General features: G+C 38.9%; 1 protein-coding gene across 4 annotated transcripts in view; it reads right to left on the bottom strand.

Annotated features, from left to right (window-relative positions):
* CCSER1 (coiled-coil serine rich protein 1) overlaps window positions 1-19,782 on the bottom strand; it is a 1,457,654-nt gene that overhangs the window by 1,237,664 nt on the left and 200,208 nt on the right. For all 4 annotated transcript variants that reach the window (XM_037830258.1, XM_037830260.1, XM_037830259.1 and 1 more), the window contains exon 3: window positions 9,234-9,418. In XM_037830258.1, the coding sequence (XP_037686186.1) occupies window positions 9,234-9,418 (185 nt within the window). The remainder of the gene's footprint in view (window positions 1-9,233; window positions 9,419-19,782) is intronic.

Raw genomic sequence — 19,782 nt, 5'->3', positions numbered from 1 at the left:
GGATGGAAAACTTTACTTTTAAAAACTAAATTAACAGTAGTGAACACTGTCTAGAGCAGTGCTGTAAAATAACAGCAATGGAGAAGAAACAGAAGGAAAACAGAAGAAACATGGCAATGGAACAAAGTTCTGAAGGAAGTAAGGGATTGAAGTCAAGACTACCAGTAGAAACATTCACTTCAAAAGGATGCAGGGACACATATATCTCTGAGATCAAGGCAAAATGGATAAGAATATGGTTGTTTTGAGGGTAGGCAGCAAGAATGGCATAAATAGCTTGAGGAGAGTGTTCAAAGTACATACTTACTGCCTGTGAAGAAACAGGTTAAGCAGCTGGTCTGCGATCCATTTTCCCATAGGGGAGATGGGGTATGCTTCCTGGAAAGAGAGAAGGCGGGTGACCTGGTCTAATCTCCTGGAAAACATACTAGAAACAGACCTCCTGGCAAACAAGTGAACTGATGAACTAAATGGATTTTATTAACAGGAGAAGAATGCTTTCCGCAGAATGAGCCTCATTGGCTAAGTATGCTTATGAAAAGTAAATCTGGAATTTAGAAATTTATGGGATATGGCTACCCAAAAAATGTCCATATATGATATGTAACTGAATATAAAATGGAGATGTTTTGTACTGAGACGGCTCCTTCTATGTAAATGAGGGGATTGTGTACCTTATTCATCCAACAATCTGGGCTAGGGCACATCTAATACATAGAGAAAGGAAGTGGGGACCTGGGAGGTATTCCAGATCTCTCCCTGCTTCGTCTGTACCTCTTGGTGCCTGACGAGCTCCGATTCATGTGAGTCTCTCTTGACAATAAAATTCTTTGTGTAGTGTTGAAGACAGCTAGTTAAGTATGAAAATAATAATTCTGTAAGATAATTGAAAATACATGCAGCAAAGACCCTAAAAGACAGAAGTATTTAAAAAATGGTACTTAGGTTATTTCATGTTGGACATAACAACCAAAGAACAAAAGAAGATATAAACAAAGGAAGCATTTCAGAGAAACTTTTAGCACTAGAGTCAAGTGTTCACTGAATTAAATTACAAAAGTGGCAAAATGACAGCTACTTTAATTTAGGAAAGAATAATTTAAACAAAATGTCATCACATAGGAAGAGTGTGACATTGTATCTACATGATTCATTTGTAAATTGCATTTCTTCATCCTGAAATTGTAGGATAGGAAGGTTTGTGAGATAATTATAAATGTCTCAATTTAAAAATTACTGGAAAACAATGTTCATATATTAAAATATTTACATTTTTTCTATAACCTCAACCGTAATGTACAACATTGGGTAAAATTCTATTGCAATAACTCATTTGTTGACTTTGGAAGTTAGGATTGTTTTGTTTAAATAATTTACTGAAATTAATTTAATATGTTGTATTTAAGTTTCAAAATATTAGAATAACTGAGAAAAATCTGTTTATTTTCTTTGTCTAAGTAGAAAAATGTACAAACTTCGGATTCCAGTGACTGTCCCCTCAGAAAAGGTTGTTCGTTTCCTCATGGTCAATTTTGTACTATAGATTGTGCAGCTGTTCAGATGGTCAAAGATTTGTCATGCATCCTGAATTGATAAATATTCTCTCTCACATTACAAAAGCTGTGCCAACCCTGGAAGTTAACTACATAAGGCATACAACAGTTTTCATAGCTGTAATATGGTTAGAAAAAAATCTTTAATTTTCCTCTACTATTACCCTTCTTAATTATTTCCTTGGTAAATAATAATAAACACTAATATGTACTATTCCAAATGAAGATTATAATATATATTATTTAATATTGCTATTACTACATGATTGCTTATATTAAGTTTTAATAATATAACCACAAGGATAAAAATTAAGTACTATGAATGTTCTCATGTGAATTGTATGACAAAAATGGCAATAAAATGACATTGCAATTTTACTTATTTATCCAAATGGGTCTTAAAGTCATTTAAGATGAAGTAAGTTAACTCTGTTTATAAGCTATTCATAATATGGAAAAACAAAGCATTCAAATTGTGAAAACTTGTAAATAAAAATGACTCATCCCACAAGCTTGAAAAAAAAAATGAATGGTATATTTTACCTACAAAGCAACTCTGTATCTGTAAGATAATAAGGAAGGAGATGAGCCTGACTAGATAAAACAGACAGGGGACATTAAAAAACCCATTTTAGACATATTTGACCAAGAACTTACATATTTTTAACAGATTCTCCAATAAATACCAGAAGCAAGTGACTTGTTTCCTCTTTGTATGGTCAGTCCCTAATTATTGCATTCATAAGATCTGGAAACCATACCAGAAGTCTGATCATTCTAAAATGAATTGTTTCTACTAGAATAATGTCATAATTGGAATGGCCTTCCTGAGTAAAGACTTAATATCAACAAAACAGAACTTTACCGAATAATGCACAATAAAAAATAACAACTGTACATTTGTATAATAATTTAAAATTTCAAAACTAAATGTGCATTAGTATACACACAATGATTGGACTGGAAGCCAATCTATATGAATATATAGATATATGAATATATAGATACATGAATATATATGAATGTATCTCATGGTAGTAATAATCAGTGATAGTACCTTTCATTGATTCACACTTACTAAATGCCTATTTCTGCACAAGGCATTATACATATTAAGGAATGCCAATATGTCCAAAGTTTCTTCCAGTTAGAAGACTGTAGTCTAACAAGTAAAATAAGACACATTCAAATAACTATGTGGTAGGTGCCAGGTGTGTTATAACACCTAACAGGGTATTTGTAATAAGAGAAACAAAACTAAGAGCCTCACCCATCCCAATCTCTTGCATACACACCCCCGGACTACTAATGCCATTCCGCAATAGTGACTGTCAGACAATGTACCCCAAGACTCCCCTCCCCACTAGCCCAAAGCCCTATCCAGTTTCACAGAGGCATCAAATTTAAATAAACACTTCTCAATCATGTACCTGACGGGCCACAGAAACCACACCCCTATAAAGGCATAGTCCCCAGGTCCACACACTCTTCTGATCCCTGACTGCTTGTTTAACCTCATGCTCCTGACGTGGTCGCGTGTGACCCTGCAATGCATGCTGTGACTCTATCCCTAGGATCTGTGAATACAACAAAATTTCTTTCAAGCATCTCCTGTGTCTCTTCTCCTTGCCAAATTCAACTCTCCATATCATCTTCATGAAGCAGCATTGAAAGAAAAAGTATCATTAGTATCTAGAAAAATCAATAAAGGCATTACAGATTAGAGCTATTCATCTAAAATTAATATGCTGGTTATCAACAAATGTAATTACATGTTAAATGAGTGATACTTGTGACTTCCCTTCTTAAAATTTATAAGAATTGAGGAGAATGATTTGTGTGGCTCCATTTCCTTAAAAAATATGAATGGCTTCCTTTTCTGATTAAATGTCCTTCTAGCATGCAGTGATACTCATTGTACTTTCATTGACAATGAGTTACAACAAAGGCTGAGGTCGTTATTTTAACTCCCCCAAAGCCATTAATACTTTAAACATTGTAGGTTGCATTCAGGATTTCAGGATTAAGAGGAGGGAGGGATTTCTTAAATCAGATCTTCTAATCATAATCTCTCATTTACTGATAATTTTGAGCTTCAACAACTTGTATGCCACAAAATAGAAGTGTGAAGGTGCATATACAAAACAAGGCCAGTAGAACTCTTTTACCTAGTATATGGTAGAGGAGGGCATTTCACAATTAATTCTTTGGACATTAATCATGCAACTTATGTTATAACTTCTTCTTTACTGTCCCACTGCTTCTCAGACTCCCTGCTCAGCACCAACAACAGGCTTTGGTGGTCAAACTGAGCAAAAGTCACCAGGAAGTAAAGAAGGCATTTAACAGTGCCAGGGGAAACCGTGAGATAAAGTACAAGCAAAACACAGTTACAGGAGATCATGTACGCATTCTGAATCCTCTTCACTTCTGATATTGATGATTACAACCCAGATCATGCATGTCCCACCCATTCTGAATTTTAAGATGGTCAAAATGGTTAAACTGGTGTATTCACATGATCATGTTTACCCTTCATGTCTTCCTACCTGGAACTCTAAAATCTTCAAAAACTGTCTCTCATCTTTGCAAATTCAGAGTAGGAGCTCAATAAATATTTATTGAAAGAAACCATGGATGAATTAATTAATGGATGAATGACTAAAAGACGTGAAAATAAATGAGAAAATAGGAGACCCCAGAAGAAAAGTGAAAGCATAACGAAGTGTCTGGCGATTTCACTTGCTGTTTAATTAGTATTAAATCACTCACCTTAGTCAATCATACCTAAATTCTGGAGTTCAACATACCAAAGAATTAAAATATGACGTGGCATGCTACTGATCTGCAAGTTAATTCTTTTTTCCTCAAATATAAATCTGGTCTGTTCTTTTACCAAAGAAGTCCTAACAGCTTATGTTTTTACTGTGGCATTCACAGTTTCTACACAAAGGCAGCAGAATGCCAAACTACAAATGAGAGAAATTATGCTGTGTCAGAGTAAAGCTGCTCATAAATGAATTCTTTCAGAATCACTTAAGCACAAAGAGTTCAAGGCAATTCTGTGGAGGTATTTGCTGAGTAATCCAAGGATGACACAACTTTTCAAACCACCTTTTTAATGTAACAATAATAAATACTTTCAAATACAGTAAGTTTCCCAGAAATTGAGGCAAGTGAAAAAAGTAAACTTAGTTCACTTAAGGGATAAATCTTAAGGCCTTTAAATCAGGAAGAGAACACATCCAAAAATATAAACCTTATGGTTATGAATGAATCCTTCCATCTCAGAGACATCTGTTTTGACCACAATGAGCAGCACAATGTTAGGGCCTGTTAAATAACTGTGGATAAAAGAGAGGCTGGAGGAAGGCAGGAAATTGTAGTTAACTAAAAGGACAAAGATACAATAAAACATTTGAGAATAAGGTAGTCAGTAGTGCTCACCAAGCATTTCTGGGTCTATACCTTCCAGACACAAGGAAGGACTGCACTTTCTGCCCACTTTGGGGTTATTTTTGCCAATGAGTTGTGAGTGGAAAGGAAATGAGTCTCTCTAGGTCAGAACATTTCATTACTGGGGTCAGGCTCTCCAGTGCTATCTTTCCTTTTGCCATGGTGTAAGGCAATGTCTGTAGAAGTAGCTTCTACAGAAGACCAGATACAGAAGGAGGAAACATTGAATAGAACTCCCAGCATCTTGCACATCATGAGTGAGATATAAATCCATATTCACTAAGATTTGGAAGCTATTGATCATCTCATAGCCTAGCTTATTCTGACTGATAAGCTCACATACATTACTTCCTCGAATGATACCAGGTCCTCTGTATTGTTCATTCTCTATGAATCTATCTCCACATTAATATTCTCTTATTAGAGTGATCTTGCAACTATTTGAAGCGGGACTTCACTGTGTATGATGGTTAGGTTCATGTGTCAACTTGACCAGGTGATAGTACCCAGCTGTCTGGTCAAGCAAGCACTGGCCTAACAATTGCTGCAGGGACGTTTGTGGCTGGTTAATAAACCAACAGGCTGGTTTATTAAATCATCAGTCAATTGACTGCAGCTGTGACTGATGACTCCCCAAAGGGCGTGTCTTCCACAATGAGAGAATGCAATTGGCTGGATTTAATCCAATTTATCAGTTGAAGACTTATAAGCAAGACAGATAGAGAACCTTCACTTCTTCTTCGGCTGCCCAGTGAAGCATTTCCTGAGGAGTTCGTCGAAGTTGCCGGTTCATTTCCTGAGTTCATCGAACACGTTTGTCGAAGATTCCAGTTCATTTCCTGAGGAGTTCGTCGAAGTTGCCAGTTCATTTCCTGAGGAGTTCATCAGACATCTTCCTTGGAGTTGATGGTTTGCTGACTGCTCTATAGAATTTGGACTCATGCATACCCACAGTTGCATGAGTCACTTTTATAAATTTTATAGTCATAGACAGCTCTCATTGATTCTGTTTCCCTTGAGAACCCTAACTAATACACTGTGCAAAGCTGTTGGAGAAACCATGACAAACTCCTTACATATATTTATGAATATACTGTAGTCTAGAAAGAAACAATCCTTAAAAATCCTTAAAAGAAGGACTCCAATTCCTCCTAAGTACAAACATATTCTTTTGTGACTAAGTTATTTATATGGGTTCTCTCTTAGTAAATACCTTAACATACTTCATCATCATATCAAGAAATACCACCACATTTTAGGTTCAGAATAGGCAGTACATTTCCATTTTTTATCCCTTACAAAGGGTGAAAGCCTAGGGTTAGAGGAAGTAGACAATTTCCTTTAATTTTTTAATTCATTACACAGAATTGGGAAAGAAAAATAATAACTGGTTCAAATTAAGTTTAAATCTAATAAATTCCACCAAAAGCAGGTAGAGCTTGAAGTTAAAAAACTAGGAAACAAATCCTGTCTCTGCCATTTATTAGCTGTGTGATTTGAGGTGCTGCTTATCTTCTCAGTGCCTTATTTTCCTCTGTTTCAAAATATGATTATAATCAATGCCACTTAGCTCATGATGCTATGAGGAGTAAATGCGATAAAATATGTTAAGCATTAAGACTAGTGCCTTGTCTCAAATAAGGATTAAAACACATGTTGATATTAGTATTGCCCTAAAATAAAAGAATAACTGAACTATGGTTGCATTCTTAAACACAGAATGCTCACTTGTATTATTTTGGAAGAGAAATACAAAAATATATGTCACTTTTCAAACAGAAAGCTAAGATTTCCTAAATATTTAAGTTACTTGTTCCATATTTATCTGAAATTACCTAAATAATCCTAATAATTCTTTATTTTACTTCTGTAAGCTAAATATATTTTATGCATTTTGAATTAATTATAAAGCTCTGCATTAATTGAAGAATGAGATACAATTTGAAAAACCTAAATGAAAACAGTGAAAATTATCACATACCTTTTCAATAAGTTTCTCGTATAAATTCAGAAGTGTCAGTATTTATCTGAAAAAGTTGTATCGGTAACTCCAATAAACATACTCAATATTTTCAGTAGGTCTGTTGCAATCTGAATAGCTTTTCCCACGTGTTGGCAATGATGTAATCCTGCCATCTAGTGAAATACCTACATCACTGCAGGGACATTTTTTTGAAAATTTAAGAAAAACCTGACATAAAAGCACTAAAATTACATTCTGTTTTTCACTTTTTCCATTTAAAATCTTGAAAATACATCTTAGAAGAACAGTAATTTTTCAGTTTTACAAGGAGAATTGTTTATAATTAATGTAGTGTGTAAAATTAATGTAGTGAGATATTTAAAAGGCCCACCTTTGGGCAAGTTTACTAAACAGTGAAAACTATTAATAAAGACCTCTCCATGAAGGTAGAATAGAAATTTTTGTGAAGCTAAATGTTTCATAATATTTCATTAGTCATAAGTTTTATTCTTACAAGAATTGCAAATATTTTAACATGTTTTTGCACTGAGACAAAAAAGATCAATTGTAACAAAAACGATAAAATATTTTCAAATTATAAAAGAACAAAAGGAATGATGAAGTATACTATCTTTGTATACAAATGTAAACATATGCACATGTATGCATATAATTATTTTTGGTGTAATGGAAACAAGATGTACATTATCATTTGCTGTTTTGTAGTCTTTGATATAACCAATATTAAGATTTGGCCAGGCCAGAACTAGCTCCTTGAGCTTTTAACTTCGAGTACAATGTTTTCCTATCACTCAATGTTGCTTTACTAACTGAAGGTCTCTTTAAGATACAATGTCAGAATTAGGTGATCCAATATTTTTATTTAAAACCTAGTGTTTTAGTTTCCTGGCTGCTATAACAAATACCATACAGTGGGTTGGCTTAAACAACAGGGATTTACTGGCTCACAGTTTTGAGGCTAGAAGTTCAAACTTGAGGCATCAGCAAGGCAATGCTTTTCCCCCAAAGACTGTGGCATTCTGGGGCTGGCTGCCAGCAATCCTTGGTCCTTGGCTTTTCTGTCACATGGCAACACATATGGCAATGTCTTCTCCTTTCTCCTCCAAGGTCAGTTTATTTCTGATTTGTTGCCCTGTGGCTTTCTCTCTCATTTCCAATTTCCTTTGCTCATAAGGACCTCAATATTGGATTAAGGCACATTTTAACTAACAACATCTCTAAAGACCCATAGAACCAGTTGGTGGGGCCTAAGCATGCTTTTCATGGGGGACGTGATTCAATCCCCAACATCTAGTTCTCTAAAATACATAGAGATAGCATAAGATTTATTTTTGAGCATTTTTCATATATACCCACAGATAGATTGGTATATGGATAGATAGATAGAAGTCAATGAAAATGCTGAAAAAGGACCATTTGTGAGAAAGTGAGCAAGTGAATTTTAGAAGGCAGGCCCTCCTAATATTTGCAAGGCCTGAGGCCTCAGTGACACCCCCAGGGTTTCAGTCCCTGCCTCATCCCTTCCTACCCTTGGATCCAATCACACAAGGGGGTGCTTCATGAACAAGCCTATCAATACCCCAGCCCTTAAATGCAAGCTCAGACCATGCCCCACACACCAGACACACACACACACACACACACACACACACACACACACACACACACTCCACCTCCACCCAGTGGTTTGGGCAAAGAATTCTGGAATCTTGGTTACCTGGAGTGTGTTCTGATTCTGGACGGGCATTTCTACTTGGCCCCCAAGCACCAGTCATCCTGTGTGGAGGGGCAGAGCAGCAGGGCAACTATAGTAGAGCCCACTAAAGGGTCTCAGGGTGGCACTAGCATAAGTGTGATTTACAAAAAGATACTTCCTAGAGTGGCTGTAAGGTGGAGAGACACTGTAAAATGAAAATATCCAAAGGTCAAAGGGTATTCTCAAGATCAGCATTTTTGTCTTGTGACCCCAAGGTCTTGTTCTACAAGGGAGAATATCAGGTTTCCATGGAAGCAAACAAGAGGAGTAATGGTAGCTGTCACAGGTGTGCTTATCTGTTGTAACCCATCAGAGTCTCAAGTGAAAAATTAGCCTCTCTGACCATTGATGTCAATCTGAGACTAATTTTTCCTTCAGATATGAGGAGTCCATCCTACAGTGTGTATTCATTTTGCAGGAGGCACAAGCATGCCAGATATATATGACAAAATTTTATTAGGTGCAGATGTATGTGTAAACTTACCATGCTGTTCATTTTTGAAGATGAGGAACCTGCCCTCTGCTTTCGTAGACTGTTAGCTTCTTCTATATTTCCATCTTTCGGTTTCAAAATCGTTCTGCTACTCCCTGCAGTTCCTTCTGATGAGGATCTCAGTCGCCTCTCTATGAATCTTCCTTCACGATATGGACTAAGGCTACTGGCAAGAACTAGTAAGAGATAAATAAATAAATAATATTATAAATGTCTAAACACAGTTTTTAAAAGTGTTCCACTGAAAATACTTAGTGTCTTTCAAAATTTCCCTATCACAAAAATCTTTTTAAAGTAACAGTGGTAGTAAATTCTGCCTAATAGTATAATCTCCTTGAAGATCAAAACCTTTGGAATCATCTTTGGCTTTTCTCACAACTCACATTTTTCATATGAGCAAATCATGTGCTTATAGCCTTCAAAATGGTCCAGAATCTGGCTACTTCTCACTACCTTCCCCAACAAAATCCTGGTCCAAAGCCTCATCAACTCTTGCCTAGAATATCACAATAGCTTACTAACATTCTCCTTGATTCTGCTTACCTATCCTACCTCTTTTCTCAATCCCCACAATCTACTTTCCACATGATTGCAAGAATGATACATTTAAAATATAAGTGAGACGAGGAAATCCTAAAATGGCGACTAGGAGAGACAGGGAAAAAAAAAAACACCTCCATGAAAAATACTAGATAAAAGCCAGAAAGTGACCCAGAATACCAGTTCCAGTGACACACCAGCTGGACAAGGCCTGCTAAATCCACAGGGACCATGCACTTGGTGAAACTGGGAGTCTGCATTCCGAAATGAGTGAGTAAGCTTGCAGGACATCTGGCAGCCACCCTGCAGTGTGGGGAAACTGTGGGTTGGTGTTTGGAGGTGGACTAGTTCTTTTTTTAAAAAAAAAAAAAAAAGCAGCTGCAAATATGGCAGTGAGAACCGCACAGTGAAGCGTGGCAGGAACAGGTTGTGCATATGCCTCAATATCTGGCATGGAAGATAGCCTTTCGCACACCAGCTGCTAATTGTCTCAGAGCAAGGCAGGCAGAGGTGAGCCAAAAGGGGAAACTAATTACGCCCCTTGCAGCCATTTTCCTTGTGGGCTGGGAACTCTCCTGCCTGGTGCCAGAGCCACAGCCCAGAGCTGCACCAAAAAATCCAGTGTGATGGGAAGTATTTCCAGCAACATGCGCACACACCACAATATCAGGCATGGACAATAGCCTTTCACGCACCCACAGCAAATTGTCCCAGAGCTGGGAAGGCAGAGCTGTGCAAAAAGGGGGAAATTAATAAGCCCCATACAGCCATCCTTATAGCAGGCTAGGAACACACATACATGGCCCAGTGGCCCAGAACTTCCCTTGAGGGACAGCACACACTCGTGATGTAGCACAACGTTCCCTCAGCAGAGTCCCGAGAAGGGCACAGCTTGAAAGAGGAAACCACTCAGAAATCCCAGGGACCATACACCAATACCAAGGACATATGGGTCAGCAGCAGAGTCAATCTGTGGTGAGACTGAAATGAAGGTTTAGACTCTTGCAACAGCCTTAAATCTCCAGGAACACCTGGGAGGTTTGATTATTAAAGCTGCCCTCCCTCCCTAACTATTCAGACACATGCACCACATTCAGGGCAGACAGCACCAAAAACACACCAAAACTTGGTGCACCAATTGGACCCCACAAGAATCAGACCCCCACACACCACAAAGACAAAGTTGGGGAAAACTGGCTTGAGGGGAATAGGTGACTCGCGGATGACATCTGCTGGTTAGTTAAAGAAAGTGTACTCCAGCAAGCTGTAGATCTGACAAATTAGAGATTAGGCTTTGAATAATCCTATATATCCTAAAAGAAACCTATCAAGTAAAGCAAATGTCAGGAGGCCAAAAACAACAGAAAATTTTAAAGCATGTGAAAAAAACAGATGATATGGACAACCCAAACACAAACACCCAAATCGAAAGATCAGAGGAGACACAGTACTTGGAGCAATTAATCAAAGAACTAAAGACAAACAATGAGAGCATGGCACAGGATATAAAGGACATGAAGAAGAGCATGGCACAGGATACAAAGGACATAAAGAAGACCCTAGAAGAGCATAAAGAAGAAATTGCAATAGTAAATAAAAAAATAGACAATCTTATAGAAATAAAAGAAACTGATGACCAAATTAAAAAGATTCTGGATACTCATAGTACAAGACTAAAGGAAGCTGAACAACAAATCAGTGACCTTGAGGGCCACAGAATGGAAAATGAAAGAACAAAAGAAAGAATGGAGAAAAAATTGAAAAAATCAAAATGGGCCTCAGGGATATGATAGATAAAATAAAACATCCAAATATAAGACTCATTGGTGTCCCAGAGGGGAAGAGAAGGGTAAAGGTCTAGAAAGAGTATTCAAACAAATTGTTGGGGAAAACTTCCCAAACCTTCTACACAATATAAATACACAAAGCATAAATGCCCAGCAAACTCCAAATAGAATAAATCCAAATAAACCCACTCCAAGACATATTCTGATCAGACTGTCAAATACTGAAGAGAAGGAGCAAGTTCTGAAAGCAGCAAGAGAAAAGTAATTCACCACATACAAAGGAAACAACATAAGACTAAGTAATGACTACTCAGTGGCCACCATGGAGATGAGAAGGCGGTGGCATGACATTTTTAAAATTCTGAGAGAGAAAAATTTCCAACCAAGAATACTTTATCCAGCAAAGCTCTCCTTCTAATTTGAGGGAGAGCTTAAATTTTTCACAGACAAAAAAATGCTGAGAGATTTTGCTAATAAAAGACCTGCCCTACTTCAAATACTAAAGAGAGCCCTACCGACAAAGAAACAAAGAAAAGAGAGAGACATATGGAGAAAGGTTCAGTATTAAAGAGATTCAATATTGGTTCATTAAAGGACCATAAGAGAGAGAGGGAAAAAATATATCTGACAAACATAAACCAAAGGACAGGATGGTTGATTCAAGAAATGCCTTCACAGTAATAACATTGAATGTAAATGGATTAAACTCCCCAATTAAAAGATATAGATTTGCAGAATGGATCAAAAAATATGAACCTTAAATATGTTGCATACAAGAAACTCATCTTAGACACAGGGACACAAAGAAACTGAAAGTGAAAGAACAGGAAAAAATATTTCATGCAAGCTACAGCCAAAAGAAAACAGGAGTAGCAATATTAATCTCAGACAAAATAGACTTTAAATGCAAGGATGTTATGAGAGACAAGGACGGCCACTACATACTAAGAAAAGGAGCAATTCAACAAGAAGAAATAACAATCATAAATGTTTATACACCCAATCATGGTGCCACAAAATACATGAGACAAGCACTGGCAAAACTAAAGGAAGCAATGGATGTTTCCACAATAATTGTGGAAGACTTCAACACATCACTCTCTCCTATAGATAGATCAACCAGACAGAAGACCAATAAGGAAATTGAAAACCTAAACAATCTGATAAGTGAATTGTATTTAACAGACATATATAGAACATCACATCCCAAATCACCAGGATACACATTCTTCTCTAGTGATCATGGAACTTTCTCCGGAATAGACCATATGCTGGAACATAAAACAAGTCTCAATAAATTTTAAAAAATTGAAATTATTCAAAGCACATTCTCTGACCACAATGGAATACAATTAGAAGTCAATAACCAGCAGAGACTTAGAAAATTCACAAACAGCTGGAGGTTAAACAGCACACTCCTAAAATAAATGGTTGATAATGCAGAATGTAGCGGAACTAGCAATAGAGAGCAATTGGTGAAGGGGGGAACGATAACCCAATAAAAATAGATAAGCTATCGTGGGTGAGTTTAACATTCTGGGAATGCCCAGGAATGACTTTGGTTTGTTAATTTCTGGTGGGTGTGGTGGGAACAAGTTAACAGAAATGTTGCTATATTGGGTTATTTTCTTGAGGTAGAGTAGGAACATGTTGGACTCCCTTGTTATGGTTTGTTTGAAATTTTTTTTATTGCATTTTTTTTTTTTTGGATATAGTTGATTTTAAAAAAAAAAGAGTTAATTGAAAAAAATGAAAAAAATACGCAGAGCCCCCTTGAGGAACTGATGGAGAATGCAGGGGTGTTGGGTTCCCCCACCTTGACGGTTGCTAATGTGCTCACAGACATAGGGGACTGGTGGTTTGATGGGCTGAGCCCTCTGCCACAGGACTTGCTCTTGGGAAGACTGTTACTGCAAAGGAGAGGCTAGGCCTCCCTACAATTGTGCCTAAGAGCCTCCTCCCAAATGCCTCTTTGTTGCTCAGATGTGGCCCTCTCTAGCTAAGCCAACTTGGCAGGTGAAATCACTGCCCTCCCGCCTACATGGGATCTGACACCCAGGGGAGCGAATCCCCCTGGCAATGTGGATATGACTCCCAGGGAGGAATCTATACCTGGCATCGGGGGATGGAGAACATCTTCTTGACCAAAAGGGGGATGTGAAAGGAAATGAAATAAGCTTCAGGGGCAGAGAGATTCCAAAAGGAGCCGAGAGGTCACTTTGGTGGGCACTCTTATGCACAATGTAGACAACCCTTTTTAGGTTCTAATGAATTGGAATAGCTAGCAGTAAATACCTGAAAATATCAAACTGCCACCCAGAACCCATGAATCTTGAAGATGATTGTATAAAAATGTAGCTTATAAGGGGTGACAATGTGATTGGGAACGCCATATGGACCACACTTCCCTTTGTCTCATTTATGATGGAAGAGTAGAAAAATGGGGGAAGGAAAAAAAAAGAAAAGGAGAAAAAGGTACCCAGTGTTCTTTTTCACTTTAATTGTTCTTTTACACTTTAATTTTTATTTTTATTATTTTTGTGTGTGTGGTAATGAAAATGTCAAAAATTAATTTTGGTGATGAATGGACAACTAAATAATGGTACTGTAAACAATTTAATGTATGCTTTGTTTTATATGTCTGCATGGTATATGAATATATCTCAATAAATATGAATAAAAAATTTTATAAAAATATAAGTGAGATCAATCACTCCTCTCTTCATAAAGCTCTAGTCTTTCCAATGGCCTGCCAGTTTCCTCATCATATGACCCACCTCCTACCCTATTCACCTCTCTGATTTACCATGTTTTCTACTATCCTCCCTCCTTTAGTCCGCTCCTGACCTCTTTCAATTCCCGGAACATGGCAGGCATGCTCCTGCCACAGGGATTTTGTATTGAATATACTTCTCTCAAACACTGGTTGTGGCTTACTCCCAAATCTCCTTCAGATCTTTGCTAACATGTTACCTTTTCATTGGATTATACTCTGCTCACTATATTTAAAAAATGCAAACTGTGACCCCACACCCCACTTCCTAATCTGCTTTAAATATATCCTCAGCAGTTACAACAATCTGACACTTACTTATTTGTATGTTAATTGTGTGAGTCTCCCCAATAGAAAGGAAGATTTACGAAGCTAAGAAGTTTTCTATTTTTCTCTTTTTTTGTTCATTGCTATAACCCTAGTACTTAAAATAGTGCTAAAACAATAAATATTTATTGAATGGCTAGATTAATAAATTGGTGAAAATTTTAGCAACAATCTATTAGGCCAAATATAGCAGTTCCTTTCAAATAATTTGTTAAGCCAATAAATACAAGTTACACTGCCAGAGAGCTCAATATTATGTTGTTAACTTTGATATGATGTTATAAATAATACACTCATATGTGTATTAAGCATTAACTTGAATACGCTTTATAACAAATACAGAATAAATTTTGGCATTAAGGAATTTAGTGTGTATAGCAATTCTTGCTTGCAAAAATTACCGTGGCAGCCCCTGGCCTGAGCAAAACAGGCCTGCCAACCTTGGTGCACAGCAGTCTGCGTGAACTAGGCAGCTAATGTTCAACCTATCTATCATCTTTGTAAGCCAGTAAAGAGAAAAAGGGTAAACTGTAATTTTAAATGGGAAGTAAGCAGGTTAGAAACTTGTGATCTCACAAAAGAGCAAGAATGTTAATCTAGTCTACCTGCTTCCTGACCCCTAAGTGTTATCACTCTTGTGGTTGTTTACAAAGCCCCATCCTATAATTCTTTCCTTCCAGCACCAACCCCATGTCACAGGTAGGCTCTATTGAAGGAGGGGAGGGTGAGGCAGAATGGGTGCCTGATGAGCCAAAGGTGCTTGTCACATCACAGGAATTCTCCCCAGCAGAATTAAGGAATATTGGGAATCAATATCAGCAAAAGCCTAGAGAGCTCTTAGCAAACTGGTTGCTACGACTATGGGCTGATGATGCAGACAGCACTCTGCTCCCTGGGTGGGGAATGAGTAAGTTAGCTACCATTTCCTCTAACCCCTCTCTACACCAGCAATTATACTCACTTGGAACTAACATAGAGACTTATTCGCTTCTTCAGTGGCTAGTCAACAAAGTAAAATTGTGTGGCCAAAGGAAGGGGACTTACCCCACACCCTGCTACAATGGAATAGCATAGAGGAGCTTCAGGATATACTTCAGGGATTAGGCATGAAACATTCAATTTACGCTAATGAAACTGTGGGACCAGATGATGTCACATTCCCTCGAGGTTTGTGTGGAACAATTCTGCACATGGCCTCTAATCAATGGTGTAGAACTTTAATGCTGCTCCTTAAGCCCTTAATAGGAAAGTCTATCATGGAAGCTGCCCAGGAGATTGCAGAGTTAGGAGAAGCAGACTGTGGAAAACCAAGACTGGGATTAGAGCAATGGGGCAAGTCCCCAGACGGCATGAAGGGACAAATAGGGTGTCATGTAAGCAAATATGGGCAATTTCATAGCAGCCAGAACAAAAATAGAGGAAACTGATGGACAACCGAATGCTATACTAGTTAAACTGTGGAGTAAATTGCCCAAAGAACAGAGGTTTACTAAGCAGGAAATTAAACCCTCAGGAAAAAAAAAAATTGCATTAGGCTATCAGGCATGTGGTACATGAACAGAACCCTCTGTTCCACCAGCAGAGGAAGTCTGGGAGGCCCCATTTCCCCTGGATTAGGGGTGGGGCCAAGATCCCCAAATAAGGGCAAATTATGGAGGCACTGGGGATCGGAGGCCACATATTGAATTAACTATTTTTTGGTCTCCCACTAATAAACATAGAGTTTTAGCTCTATTAGACACAGGAGCAGAATGTACCCTAATATATAGGAGGAAACCACGAAGTGGAGGCCCCACACTAACCATTGCCAGTTATGGGGGCCAAGGGGTTAAAGCAACTAAAAAATGGGTTTCAATGCAAATTGGCCAGTTACCTCCCCAAACTAACACAGTATATATATATATCCCCTATTCTGGAATATATACTGGGGATTGATATTCTGCAGAATATCACCCCGCAAACCACTATAGGGGAATTACACCTCCAGTGTCGAGTTGTAAAAGCAGTCCTGAGAGGACACACTAAATGGTCACCAATAAAGGTGCCTCCTCCTAGGTGCAGAGTTGCCATTCGCCAGTCCAAGTTACTTGGAGGGCACCAGGAAATTACAGTTACTATAAAGGAGTTAGAAAGGGTGGGTATTATTATTCCCACCATAGCCCCTTCGACAGTCCAGTCTGGCCAGCAAAGAAGTCTGATGGCTCTTGGAGAATGACTATTGATTATAGAGAGCTAAATAAGGTAACCCCTCCTTTGTTTGCAGCGGTGCTGAATATCACCACATTGCTCCAGGATATTAGCACAAAATTAGGCCTGTTTCATTTTGGGTTTGATCTCATTAATGACTTCTTTAGCATTCGTCTAGATTCTTCCAGTCAACCTGTGTTCACCTTCACATGGGGAGGACAACAGTGGACTTTCACACTGTTGTGAATATACCCTGTTGCCACAAGGGTATATTCACAGCCCCACTATTTGCCACAGCCTACTGGCTAGAGATTTAACAAAATGGATGCTCCTGATGGTGTCACTATGTTCGATCATATTGATGATATAATGCTAACTAGTAATTCTCTTCCAGACATAGAAGAGGCTGCTAAAACAGTGGTGACCCACCTTGAGAGTAGAGGATGGGTGATAAACCAAGAAAAAGTGCAAGGACCTGGGTGTCCTATCAAATTTTTGGGTGTTGTCTGGTTGGGTAAGACAAGAACTATTCCTTCTGCTGTTATTAAGTGCAGAATTACCCTACCCCATGTACCCCCAAACAATTAATGGATTATTTAGGGCTATTGGGTTATTGGAGGTCTTTTATAACTCACCTAGCACAAATTCTTAAACCTTTGTATCTGTTAGTTCCAAAGGGAAAAACATGGGAGTCAGGCATTCCCCAGCAGGCTGCTTTTTGAGAGATCAAAGCATGCTGTGGCACAGGCACAAGACTTAAGGGGGGAATGGGGGTGGACCCCAATGTGCCTTGCAAATTAGATGTAGCCGGTATGAACAATGGCTTTGGGTGGGGTCTGTTGCAAAGGCAACAAGCTAAACATGTACCTATCAGATTTTGGTCACAATTATGGAAAGGAGCAAAGCTTTGATATAGTCCTTTAGAGAAGCAATTGTGTGCTGCTTATAATGCCCTATTACAAGTAGAAGGGCTAACTCAAAAATGTCCAGTGACTTTATGAACAGCCTACCTATACAGGGGTGGATCTGTGAGACTGTAAGAAAGCCACATTCTGGGAGCACTCAGTTGAGCACATTAATAAAGCGGAAAGCTTACCTCCTACAATACAGTGTTATCAACAACAGCCCTTTTAGTGCAGAAATGCATGAAATCCTGGGACCAGTCTCCTATGTAGAAGAACAGTTTATCCTGCTACCTACTAGCCTACTTGAGGTAGCTCCTCCTCCGATGCCCACCCCTGATGGACAGGGAAGTATACCTGACTCTGCTTGGTATACAGATGGGTCGGCACATGGGCAGCCAACTAAGTGGACAGCAGTGGCTGTGCAGCCTAGCACTGACACCATCTAGTGGGAAACAGGAACTCTACAAAGCAGCCAGTGGGCAGAGTTATGGGTGATGTGGATGGTGATTGTCCATAAGCCAGGAGATGCTTTTAACTGTTTGTACAGGTAACTGGGCTGTTTACTGAGGCCTCGTGGTATGGATGGCTACATGGAAGCAAGAACAATAGACAGCTGTTGGTCACCTGTTATGGGAGAAGGAAACGTGGGAAGACATCTGGACTGCCTGCCAAAAGTGTAAGGTAACTGTTTTCCATGTGTCAGCCAATAATGCTAACTCCTTACCTGGCAACATTGAAGCAGATGCCCTGACAAAAATCCACAGTTTGGCATCAATAACAAACAAGGCAGCTGAATGGCTACATCAGAAAACTGGGCACTGGGGCACCTAACCCTGTGGAAATTGGCCCAGCAGTTCCAATTGTCCATTACTCGGCAGGAACTAAAAGAGGTAGTAGATGCCTGTCCTTCCTGTTCAATGCGACGGCCCAGAATGCTTCCTCACCAACTTGGACACATCGGCTGGGACCAAATTCCTGTTACCTGGTGGCAAGTCGACTACATTGGGCCGCTTCCTCTATCTGAAGATGCAAGGTATGCTTTTACGGCTGTAGACATGGCTAAAGGACTTATATTAGCTTTCCCAGTAGGAAAAGCCAACCAACGAGCTACCATACATAGTTTGGAAAAGTTAAGTGCCTTTTTTGGGGTCCCCACACATGTAGACAATGATAGAGGGACCCCCTTCACCGGGCAATTAACCGAGGCCTGGGCTACAGAACATGATGTCCTTTGGACGTTTCATTTGCCCTATAACCCTACAGTGGCAGAGTTGATTGAAAGAATGAATGGTCTTCTAAAGGAACACTTAAAGGATGATAAAAGCTCCTTACAACAATGGACTCGACAACTGTTCCAGTTCTGATTAACATTAACTCCAGACCCAGAGCAGCTGCTCCTGCTCCTGTGGAAATGTAACCATGGGGCCCATGCAGGCCTTACGAATTCAGATAAGGGGGCCAGCTGCTCTCAAGCCACAGTGAGGCAATGATAATAACCTGCTCTTGCCTGTGCCACAAACACTAGAAATTGGGGAGAATAAGGTCCATTGGCCCTGGTCCTGGCCTATGCAGCCTCATTGGCTGGGCATCCTAAGCCCATGGGGGGTTGGGGTTGCCCAAAACTTAAATATTGGGCTGCAATTTATTCAAAAAATGCCTAAAGTGGTGTACATTGTTAATCCCAGGCCTCCCATACCCCAGGGAACTATAGGTATTACTTTGTGGGCTCTCATTATGCCCAGGTTAACTTTAGATCTGACCCCTGAAAGCCTCATACAACCCCAGGGGGAAAAGGTGTGATATCCTTTGCCTGGAACACTGTTGTCTATAGATGGGAATGTAGCTTGTGTACTATTAGATCACCAAGATTTACCCCTTATTGTACCCCATAAACATCTTTCTTTTCACCCATAGCACTGTAGGAAATACATTTCTACAGTGGGCTTCTGCTGTAACCCACACTCTTGATCATATGCCAAATCACATACAAAGTAGTGATCATTTATCTAATGATCCTCTTG

Source organism: Choloepus didactylus, chromosome 3 (assembly GCF_015220235.1).
Source record: "Choloepus didactylus isolate mChoDid1 chromosome 3, mChoDid1.pri, whole genome shotgun sequence".
Lineage (NCBI taxonomy): Eukaryota > Metazoa > Chordata > Mammalia > Pilosa > Megalonychidae > Choloepus > Choloepus didactylus.
The sequence above is the reverse complement of the archived record's forward strand: the minus strand, read 5'-3'. Positions and strand labels throughout refer to the sequence as shown.